We start from the raw sequence: 12,083 nt of genomic DNA on the forward strand, positions 1-12,083 counted from the left end.
TTTTTTTTTTTTTTGGCTAATCTGAGGCACGCTGCCACATCTGAAGCCACTTGGCTCATTATGGATTTCATGGAAACTGATTCCCTGAAAGTGTTTCCATATGTGTGTTCCCAATATATCCCATCCTTTTCTAAATGGGAGTACAAACTCGCACACGAGCTGGAAATGGCTTCAGGATGTGACAGAGAAGTCATATGACTGGAGTGGCACTGTGTGTGGCCCTCTCTGAAAGACACGGTGTCCTGTGTGCTGGCTCCCATCCTACAGTAGATCCAGTTTCAAAGAATATCTTCCTTCCCGGCTTCTTAAAAACTCTTAATCAAGAACCAGCAAGGAATCCTCTGTCCTCAGGAGGGACGCGTGTTAGTTGAACGAGATTCCAAAGGAAAATTCGGATGGGGAGGGAAAAAGAGGGGTTTAAAGGGTGAAATTACAGAGCAATGCCAAGGGCTCCCCCCCCCCCCCCCGCCCCTACAAAACAGTTTCTTTGTGTCTGCTTGAGGATCAGATGGTATTTCTGAGTTGCTAGCATGCAGTGGAAAAGTACAATTCATGACAACATTGGAAACAAATATTTATACTGGACAGTTAAGGCACATTTTTCTGAAAAAAAAAAAAAAAGGTAATAAAGTAGACTGCTAGTCCCAATGTATATTATCTTCCCATTCACTGGATTTATACAGGATTCTTGTACTGACACTCGCTGTCGCTGTGTATGCGTTGCAGCTCTCAGCCCTGCGGTTTCACCCCCTTGCTGTATACAACGCCGCTGAGGTTGCTATCCAAGAAAAGCCTCAAATGTTCCTTCTGATGCGTTTCGGCTGGGGTTGGCGAAAAACAGCAGCGGCTGAAATTCGGGCAGGAAAAAGTGGGGAAAACTGAACAGAGAGCAATACGAGCCTGTGTGCATGTTTGTGCCATGCAGCGTTGCAGAGCGGCTAGAATTATTTCTAGGAAACGTTATTTACTTTTTGCTTCCAACGTAACGCGTAGATGGCCTGAGACTTCAAACAAGCAGGGGGATTTTGATATACTACCAATTCCTTTCCACCTGAATCACCCGTGACAGCTCTAGACTGAAGTCACTGAGATGAGATAGCAAAGACCGAGAAGTTAAGAGGCTCCCCATCACACCAGGTCAACGGGCATCCACGGGTGGCAGGTCGCAGCCGCAAGCCAAGGACGTATTTCTGTAATGTGACCATTTGTCCCCCTCCTGTGGTTCTCGTTAGAAAGGTTTATGAGTCCTGTATAACTGAAGCATCACAAAAGGCAACGTCTATAAATGAGACAGTGATGACTGATGCTTTTCATAGCTCCATTTCTGCTCCCAACAGTCCATCTAGGAGGGGTTTGTTGTTGCTTTTTTCCACACACGGGAGGAATTTCTACCCATTCATGTTGCTAAATTTAAGATGAGCTACCCCTTGAGGTGCAGGCAGCAGCCACCTGTGTTTAGATGCGTAGTGTCACCCAGCAAGACTTAGGTGCCTAAAGAAAATCACCTTCTTCCAGCGCAGTTCATCCAGCAGAAAGTCCTGTTGAGGGAGCAGGGCAGGTAATGATGGAGCCTGGGCTGGAGAAGCGCAAAGAGACCCCGGTTTTGCCGTTAAGCAATGTAACAGCTCTGCTTGGGAAACACTCTCTTTCATATGAACGAGTGGTACTTTAATGGTTGCTGCTAATTACATTATTTATGGGGTGTTTCTCCCAGCAAAGGGCTTAGGTGCTGCGCCATAAATTCAGTGAAAACATCTATCTGCAAATTAATCCGTGGTATTTTAGGTGCCAAAGTCCTGTTACCTAAATACCAGAAGGCACAAGTGTGCAGTTTACCGTGTGCACTGGGGTGCTGAGGCATGGCGGGAAGAGATGCGTGAGAATTAGCTTCTTGCGTGTTGTCCGTGAGGCTCTGAAGGGGTTAAAATGTTCCTTCCTCCCTCTGACTTTTGTGAGACTGCTGTGCTTAATAACGTTGCAGTTTAAATGGTCCCAACTAGGCCTTGAAGTTAACACCTTGTTGAGGTGAAGGAAAGAGGAGGGGGGGGCAGTTCACACCTTTTCTGCTGCTATTGTTTGCCAGGAGACCTGCTTGGGGTAACCTAGGGAAAAAAAAATGCAAAAAAGAAAAAAGATATAAAATGCTTTTTTTCTTTTTTTTCCCCGATTTTTTTTTTTTCTGAATTAAAGGGAGGGAAAGGGCATTAGAAAACACCATTTCCTATGATAAATGGTCGCAAGTATCCAGACGAGGCGCGCTCATCCCAAAAGTGAAGCGGGAAGGGAGAAGCCCTGTGCGTTATTTCTGCGGTGCTGCAGGACCCTCGCCCTTGCGGCACGTAGGCACATGCTCGGTGGTAGGTGTGTGGGAGGAGTGTCCCGGAGCTCCGGCACGAAGCTGAGCACCAGCAGAGGTTTGCGGGATGAGGACCCAACGGCTACAGCAAGGAATAGCTACACGAGGAGGTGGTTTGGGATTTGCAGTCCCGGGCTCCATCCTGCAGCAGCATCCAGGGGGAAGCTGGTTCGGCACCTTTGGAAAATCAAAGTCTTGCCTGGAAGGAGGCGGGAGAAGGATCGTGCTGTGTTTGGTTTACTAAACACTTAGCAGCAGAGGCAGCTGACAAGAATAACAAAATGAAGAGTAAAATAACACTCTCGGCCCGATACAGAAGGATGCTTGGGGAAAACAGAGTTCCAGCTAGCAAATAATCAGTCCCCCCCTTCCAAACACTTTGCAAAGAATCCTTAAGGTTGCAAAACTAAGTGCCCAGAAATTGGGAAACATCAGTACTTACGTTGCCTGTGCAACTTTAAATCAGCCTCATTCTGCTTATGCATTATATTACAGATTTTAATTACAGGGTCACATGATACTTTTCCCACGGGATTCCTGTCTCATTCAGTGCACAGGATGGACAGTGCTAACTTAATGAGAAGCTCTTCAATATTTTGTTTTCTTCTTGTTCTTTGCATTTCCTCAGGCCTTGCTTATTGCAGAGCATTAAATTCTGCTCTGAAGAAGGAATTCTTAATTTCTTGATGGGCTTTGCTCTAATATTTCTGCCATAGCATTTCTATACAGTTCATTGCAGTGCAATATTACCAAGAAAGAAAGAACCCGCTTTAAAAAGAGTACTGAGACTGACTCTAAGGTCTCCTGTAATTCAGTGCACCTTCTGTGTGTCACCTACATCATGAACTTTTTTCTGTCTTTAGCCTCATGTTCAGACCTGAGCTCCTGTTGGCTTCAGCTGCAGCTGTGAATATTTAGCGCACGTGCAAATCAGAAGCCAACGTCTTTGCTGGGCACAGAAAATGAATGAAGTAAAAATGTGATTTGGAGAGATTTCAACTGAGTCACGTAGGAGCCGTGTGGCAGAAACATGTATAAAATCCAGTTTGCTCAGGAAAATAATCAGGTTTCCCTTGCCTTGTTCACATCAGCCCTTCTGATTTCTTCCAGCAGTGGATTTGGGGGATATATAGACAACGGTCTTCCCTATTCCTCAACTCTGATACATCTCCAGAGGAGGCCAGCTTGTGTGCTGCTTGCAGGAGGGTTCGTGTAAAAGGAATAGCAGCTTCTCCTGTAATTGAATGCTCTATCGTAGTGCATGTGGAGAAGGAACTTGAATGCTGGTATTTCCTAACTTTCTCACTCTTCACATGGTAACTGTAATCACATCCTTTTGTTTGTCTCTAGTTGTGTTTATAGTTTCTCAGATTTCTAAAAAAAGCAAACCCCAAGTAACCTCGCCTTCCCAAATTTTTCTTTGCAATACCCTACAAACATCCACGTGGACCATCAGTTAGCTCCTTTTACGCAGGCTTCTGCCATTCCAGTGAATGGAGCCACCGATGGACCGATTCTCGATCAGGACTGGCACGGGGATGGGCGGGGATGTCCCAGTGTTTCAGCAATATTTGCAGACATTTCAAAAAATGCTGGGACTTGGGACTCCTGGATTTCATTCCAGTCTCTGGACAAGTGTCTTTGTAGGGGCACTGACTCTTCTGCCCATTTTTAGGCAGAATGCTTATGATTTGTTCATATTTGGCTGGATTTTCGTGGCAACGTCTCTCACACAAAAGCCACTCCTATTCCAAAGTTCAAGTCCTTACTTCAAAGCGTGGAACTGGTACAGCTTTTCAAAGGCAGGCTCCACGGAGTTTAAGATTAGTAAAACAATATATTTTTCCCAGCAGAAGAGTTTCAGCTGAAATTTTAAAAACAAATAAATGCATAAATCACAATTTAGCCTGAGACAGACGCCCAGCATGGACAATTTCAGCCAGAACGTTTAAAGTTTGGCAAAGCTGTAAGAGACTGAAAACCGTCTCATCATGTGAAGTGTGTGGCATACTTCATACGAGGCAATATTATCAGCTGTAAGTAATCCAAGCTGCACATATAATTCGTAGACGTAGATGTTAGGGAAGGAAAAAACAAATTTAATAGATCAATTAGTGCTACGTCCCAGCCTGAATTGAACTATTGAACAAAAAACCACAAAATCTAGTATCTGCTTCAGCGAACGTCTTAACACTGAAGTTCCCCAAAACACAAGTGAATCATTTAGCTACTGGTAAATATATTTAACTATATGTAGCTGAATTTCCGTGAGACAGACTACTCAGTGACTTTCGAATACAGCACCACTCTGTTTTCTTGCATCCAGTGATTATGCACTGACTTGATGTGCTAGAAATTTCCCTATCAGACATATGCAGTAAGCCAAGGGGACCTTTTTTTTCAGTAGTGACCTTACAGCATAAAATGACAAAGCAAATTGCAATATTTGTAAGTTATAAAATTATCCTATAACCCTTTAAAGTAGATGTCAGCTTGCTGTACCCACAAGGAGTTAATCCACAAGGAGTATCTATCCGCAGTACATTATGATCTTTAATAATTGGAAGCGATTGGCCAAAGTGCTGTAAACCTGGCAGAAATTTGTTGCCTTATTTTCTGCAAACCACAAGCACAGCTTATTAATTGAGAAATGAACATTAACTGGCATTAGCTGGCATCTGTAAACCGAAAAAGAGAAATGACCATGGTAGGCATTCAGCTGTAAACAGTAGAGCTGCAAATCTGCAACAGGTAAAATTGGTTTTTAAGCACAAATGCAAAACCATTTTAGTCGGCTGCTGGCAAATGCCCAAGTCTAGGGTTTTTAATGAGGCTTCTGCATCAAAATAAGTGAAACCACATGGAATTTTAATTGTTCTTATTCTAAATATGAAACACACTGGAGCAGTATTCTTGAATCTAGGATGTTAGCATATATATTGGCATATTAACATTACCACTTCTCTGTTCTGAACGTATAGCTCTCAGAAAACTTGAGTGCCAAGTTACGTTAGGGAAGAATCAGCTTGGAAGATTTAAAAACAGTTTAACCTGGGCTCCTTCAGATGTAAAGGTGTTTTTTTTTTTAAATATACTTTTTTGGGGGGGTATTGTCAAGCACGGTGAGATGATCAGACTGCGTGGCGAAAGAAGATCACTTGCTGTGCTTGTTGCCGTGTTTCTCTTTCTGGCGGCACAAAATAAAGTCTCTTCTCTTTACAGAAGTGTGGTTTCGCAATCATGTGGCCACAATGTAGGGTGGAGGATCTGTGCTTCACCCATTTAATACAAGCTATCACGAGAGTGGGAATTCACAGATGCAAATCGTTTTCTCACTCTGACGGAGGAAAAATTAGCATAAATCTTTAATCCTGCTGGGGAGATGAATAAATAAATTATTTACTTGCACTGTCATGTTACTATATTGCTGATCGACATCGCTATTTGTGCACAACTAGATATACAAAGATGAGTGCCATACCCAGAAGAGCTATTTAGCTTCCCAGTCCAGCAAAGAGCTAAACATACATAGATGAATATGCATCTGGTGTGTGCAAGTTAGAACCAAAATCAACCTTAACACAAGGAGGTAGCACAGAGAGAGTAGGAGGAAGGGGGTCAAAATGCATCAGTAAGATTGCATAGCGGTGAGGATGGCAAGAAGCTGAATTTTAGAGGCGATTTTTTAAAAGGTTTCTGGACTCGCTTAGAAAAGAGGCTTTAGAACAGGCATGACAGAAAACTGTTTCTGATCTCCAAAAATACCTTTGCACAATGGAGATACAGAAGGCTGGGAACAAATTGCAACCTAGTGCAGGGAGTTAGGGAGACAGCAAAAGGTATTTGGGCAAAAGGAGGGTTGGAGAAGTGCTTGTGCAGGAGCCATGCAGACACAGCCATGAGTGAGATAAGAAAGGGTTATGGTTATTTGGCCTTTGGGTAAATAGGATTGTACTTTACAAGCAACAGTAAAAACAAACAAGTGTGGATTTACTAGGGTATGTAAGGAGGTCTGTAGCCCCACATTAGAAATGCCTACGTGTGGTGTGCACATTCCCAGTCATTCGACACATACATGATCTCTCGGCAGCACCCATACAGATAATATTTGGATCTAGCCCTGAAAGGGAGATTGCCTTTTAATGTGTGAAACTGTGTGGAAAGTTTGTTATTAAAGAAAAAAAAAGGCATTGGTTGCAAAGAAACCAAAAATGCCGATGTTCTTGTACACCCTTACACTCATACCAATTCTCCCTTTGATTATAAGAGTCTTGTTTAGCTTCTATCAGGGTAAACTAAGAGCAGCTCTGTTCGTGTTGGGAGAGTTGCAATAACAATGAAAAAAACAAAAAAGGAGTATAAGCGGTAGCAGATTGAAACTCGGTATTTTGAGCAGCTGGGGAAATTATGTTCTAACCTTATACTTCCAGATACGTATCAGACCTGTTCACAATATAAAGGATAGTGTTCCAAAATTACAGCTTTGAATCTGGGTGGTATCGCCTCTGGCTATTGTTTGCAGTTGGGAACGAAAGAAGTTGCATCAAGTAGTAGAGTGTTTGCTGTAAAGGTACAAGTTATATTACATTCCACGGTGCTGTGGTTGGAGGGGTTGATGATGGAGACAGACCCATTCACCCGTAGGTCACTGATTCGGTTCCAGATAAAGATAATAGTAATCACATTGTCATCAGAGTTAAAAATGGGCTTTTACTGCCCATTTAAAGCTCTGTACTCAATATCTTTTGAGGCAGCGGATTATAATCTCCGGGTTTCAGGTTGTGTGAGTTGGACACTTGGCTGGCTGTGGCCCAGGTCCTCCAGCCTGAACCCAAGCTGTGCCTGAGCTCTGCCCCCCTGCCGCTTTTAGGTATTGTCTGATTCTATATTGAAGGCGTGGGTTAAATGAGCTGGTAGAACAGGAGAGAATAGTGATCTAAATCACAAACTGTGCCACACAAGGTGGCAGGGTCTGTTGAGTCTGTGGCTTATGGTAGCAACCACCATTGTGGGTGCTACAGGGGGCCAAGGGCAGAAGGGCTGGAGGGACCTTGCTTCTACACAGCAGTGTCGGCAGGTCAGATCCAAAGCCCATCTACAAGGAAAAGCATTGCTGCATCTTACGTTGAGGATACACAGGGTGTTTCAGTGTTTAGCACGTCAGTCTGGCATCTAGAAGATGCCATATTGTCCTTTTAGGTAAATCAGATTGGGTAGGTTGGCAAAGAGATGGGTGAACCCTTGGATCTAGAGGACTGTAAAGCTGTAGAAGTGTCGGCTGGGAAGTGCAGGGAGAGCCCATTTGATTTCATGATTTTTCCGCTTTATTTATACCCTGCTCTTTCCAGCTCGCTCTCTCTAAAAATGTCTGTATGTATCTACTGCATACTGGCCGATGCATTTCCCTCCCTCTTGCACTGTACTTCTTCATTAGGCTTTTTCTTTCCCGCCCCGTCCCTTTTCCCACACCCTTTTTGTTTTCCACTTTTCTGGCTCTCAATGCAAGCTTTCACCATCTTTTTCTTCTGCTCCTGTCCATCCCACAGTCTCCTAAGCAGATCACCAAGCTACTAACGTTTGCTTTCCAGTTCTGCTCCAAAACTTTGGGCTTTTGATGTGGGATTAGAAATTAGGCAAAATGAGTTTACCCATCCCTGTTTTGCGTTAGACTCCAATTCACAGCGTTACCATCCAGACGTTCACAGTAGCCATAAACTGTGCGGTCTTTTTTTGAACCAGACTGCACGGACTACGTAGGAAAACAACTTCTTTCAATGGCAAGAAGAGTGTTGGGCTTGTAATTTTCCATCGACTGCACTGAAAAGTAAAATTTGCATCTTTGCTATCAGCTCAGTGGCTTTGCCCATCCTTCGGATGCAGCAAATAATATTTTTCGGCCATAGGAAGGAGCTGAGCAGATCGTCACCTAAATAAATTGATTTAAGGCAAGAAGTGGGGCTTGGTCACCCCCAGTGTAACTCCCCTGGTGTCAGTGGTGCAACTAACTCGGTGTTGCCAACTCTTGTAGTTTTATTACAAGTTGCACGGTAATTTCTGCTTTTCTCGAAACACCAGCTCCCTACGGCATGTGCTGAGGTGGGAATCTCAGCTTTCATGTGCAACCAGACCTGAGTTTCTCAAAAGGCTATAGCAAAAACCCAGAGACACGTAACCCTTAAAGGTCAGAAACCAGAAGGCAAATCAACTTCAAATCCACCTTTCTCTTTTTGGCTCTTTTTCAATCTCTTGATTTTTGAGATGGGTTTTTTTTTTCCGGCCTGACTTACGACCTTTGAACGCTTCAGGTTGGCAATGCTGCTCCCTCCATTGGCATCGGTGGAGTTAGACCAGGGATGAGTTTGGCCCAGCGCTTGTAGAAGACAGGTGTATGCTTCTGTTCCTTGCAATGTATTATTTGATATGATCTGCTGTTCTCTTGGGGGCCAAAAGAAGTGGGTTTTCTTAGAAAAATAAAATTCTATCATCACTTGCTACAAAAAATGGTATTTACAGAATTGTTTTCCCCCGTCTTTTGTTATAATTTTTTAGGTGCTTCAGAGCTGGGCCCATTTTCAGATCCCAGGCAGTTCACAAGCATTTCATCCCTCACTGAGAGCCGCTTCTCCAACCCACGAATGCACTATCCAGCCACCTTTACCTATACACCGCCAGTCACCTCAGGCATGTCACTGGGTATGTCCGCAACCACTCACTACCACACCTACCTACCACCACCCTACCCCGGCTCTTCCCAAAACCAAAGTGGACCTTTCCAGACCAGCAGCACTCCATATCTCTACTATGGCACTTCGTCAGGATCATACCAGTTCCCCATGGTGCCGGGAGGGGACCGCTCCCCCTCCAGGATGCTTCCTCCGTGCACCACCACGTCCAACGGCAGCACGCTGTTAAACCCTAACTTGCCCAACCAGAGTGACGGGGTGGAGGCGGATGGCAGCCACAGCAGCTCCCCAACCGTCTTGAATTCTAGTGGCAGAATGGATGAGTCCGTTTGGAGGCCGTACTGAGATTTCTTCTGTAGCCGGCCCGACCTCCGCGAGCCAAAAAAAAAAAAAAAAAAAAAACCAAACAAACGGTCGACTAACTACGAAGTGCCTGTTTTTTGTGTTTTTTTTTTTTTTTTTAAAATATAGATTTTACATATGTGCAACTGTGTAGATGGGATGATAATGGCCATAAATAACACAAGAGTTACCAACACACCACAACCCATGTTTCAGATTATGTGGATCAAAGCACATATTTTTTTTTTTTTCCCTTGGAACCATTTTACCTTGTTTTATATTTAAAATGTACTTTTTACACACACAAAAAAAATCACCCCCACCTTTTTTTTTTCTCTTTTGGTCTAGAGTGTTGTAATAACTAGTGAGTTCTTATGCCAATGAGGAGAGAATGGACTCCCCAGCTATCAGGAGAAACATGGTGATGCAAGGCAAAGGCTGCATTCCCTTTTATTTTTTAATAAAAAAAACCCCCTAACCATGAACTCCAGATACAGTTGCAATCATACAACATATGGGACCCTCTTCACCCCCGTAGTGCAATTCAACTGGCTTGTATTGGTGCACATAAAAAGGAAAGCAAAGGTCGAGTTGCTTCCATTTTGCCATGATACATTCAGATGAAAACAGCTGTCCCAAAAACCTCTGTCCGAGCCTTGCTGCAGCTAACGGTTGGAACTTCTCTGTGTTCATTGCTTTTTTGGTTTGTTTTTGGGTACTTAAAGAGAACGAGTCTTCAAGTTAGGCTAGACAACCCTGGGGTTTCCTTTTTGCTTTTGTATCCGTTCATTTTGCCTTCGATTAGCCAAAAACCAAAAATAACAACCAAAACCTTTAAAAACAAAAAACAAAATGTTATTACTTATGCAAAAAATGAAAATGGCAATATATATTACTAGAGCCAAAATGGTATACATAGTATTTGTGTTCGGCTATGTTCTTTTTTATTTTTTTTTTAAATTATAAATGTGTAAAATTTGAGGTTGTTTGCTAACATGAATCATCATATAACTTTAAAAGAATATTTATAATTATTTAATGACATTTGGACCCTTGAAACGTTTCTTAATGTAATGATATATTGACTTCGGTCTCTAAAAGTGGTTTGTTTTTTTTTTTTTTTTACTTATTACATTTCTGCAATGGTGTAAACCTCAACCTTTACCCAACTCTGAAAAGCAGTTCCAGTGTGAACCAGTTTACAATGTGACTTAAAAACGACAAACCCAACCCAAATACATCCACATCAAATGATTTTGGATGTAGGATCTTTTTATATAACCTATGAAGGAAATATTGTGTTTAAAATATTTTTATTACCTGTCTGGTTGCCTTCAACACAGTCTTGCCTTTTAATCAGTAGTTGTGGAGACACTGGAAAAATGGTAGGAAGGATGAAATATTTTCCACCCTTCCCCTAATTTCTTCTTCTCCCAGGATTTTTCTCAGAACTTCAAAATTTGAAAATATTCATATTTAAAATGTTCTATTTCGACAGGGTGGGTTTTTTTCCCAAAGAAAAATCTGAATCGTTTCATATCCCATATTTTACAAATAATGAATTGTTAAATATCTCAGAAATGGGAGTAAGGGAGAATTGGTGAAACTTTTTCCCCTCCCCTTGCAATTTCAGCCCACTCGATGGAATAAAAAGGTTCAAAACTTGAGACAGAAACTGCCTGGTAGCGAATCACCGCCCGATAGCATTAAATGCTAGAGCCGTAAGGATGCTGTGTTGACTTTGAAGCCGATGTGGCTGTTGCCGTGTTAGAGAGACAAGTCCAAGGGCAGCGATACTCGCCTCTGGAAATGCTGAAGATAAAAAGTCACCTTAAAAGCCACCCCGGGGCTCCCAGGCGCGATAGAGGGAGAGCAAATTGCACCCAAAACCCTTAACCAACCTGTCTGCCGCCAAACTATCCAGCGCAGGGGCCCAAATTTCGCCCAGCCCGGGGCTCCTGTGGCAAACGGGAAGGCGACACGGCATCGGCTGGATGTGGTGGGAGCTGAACCACCCTCCCCGTGCCATCCCCAAGCAGGTGATGTTAAGCCTGGTTTAGCGGGATGTTCATCACGTGCTGATGGAGTTTGCCGGCGCTCCCTCCTTCCCCTGCCTTAGCCATCGCCGTCCGCAGCCTCCTCGGGGGGCTGCCGGCCACCGCGCCGCTCCTTGGCTGTACTTTGGCTACCAGCAAAGTATCGCAATAACTCAACGGTGGGCATAGCCATACAGAGCCGGACAACACCGTCACCGCTCGTTAATAGCGAAGCTGTTAAACGAGTTGACATTAGCATGCTACATCCCTCCGATTTGCGTGATGACGCGCTCTTAAAAAAAAAAACCGAAATAAAGTCTTTGCCTTCTAAAGGTATGCTTAAAGTATAAGTAAGACACTTTTTTTTTCTTCTAATACTTAGTTTTCCTTCAAAGATGGAAGCTGTAATTGATTCTATTTATTGTTGGTTTGTGGTAGCTTGAAGCATACCACTGTCCATTTATTTGTAACTGTAAAATACGTTTGTTAGTCTCAGCAGCACTTAAAAAGCCAGTGTCTGGTTACACATTTCAGTTTTGTTTTTTGTTTAGTAAGCAAGAGAAAAAGATGTACTGCCAGTGCAAGCTGTTTCCTATTTAATAAAAGGTACTATATTTGTACATTATTTGTTATTGCTGAGAAGGGCTTTTTAAGGTTTACTGTATG

At 43.1% G+C, this 12,083-nt stretch overlaps 1 protein-coding gene across 1 annotated transcript in view; it reads left to right on the forward strand.

The window, feature by feature from the left end:
- RUNX2 (runt related transcription factor 2) overlaps positions 1-9,384 on the forward strand; it is a 90,650-nt gene extending 81,266 nt beyond the window's left edge. The window contains exon 8 of the mRNA XM_019474557.1: positions 8,906-9,384. Within this exon, the coding sequence (XP_019330102.1) occupies positions 8,906-9,384 (479 nt within the window). The remainder of the gene's footprint in view (positions 1-8,905) is intronic.
- The last annotated feature ends 2,699 nt before the right edge of the window (positions 9,385-12,083 follow it).

This window comes from Aptenodytes forsteri, unplaced genomic scaffold, assembly GCF_000699145.1.
Source record: "Aptenodytes forsteri isolate BGI_AS27 unplaced genomic scaffold, ASM69914v1 Scaffold57, whole genome shotgun sequence".
NCBI classification, from domain to species: domain Eukaryota; kingdom Metazoa; phylum Chordata; class Aves; order Sphenisciformes; family Spheniscidae; genus Aptenodytes; species Aptenodytes forsteri.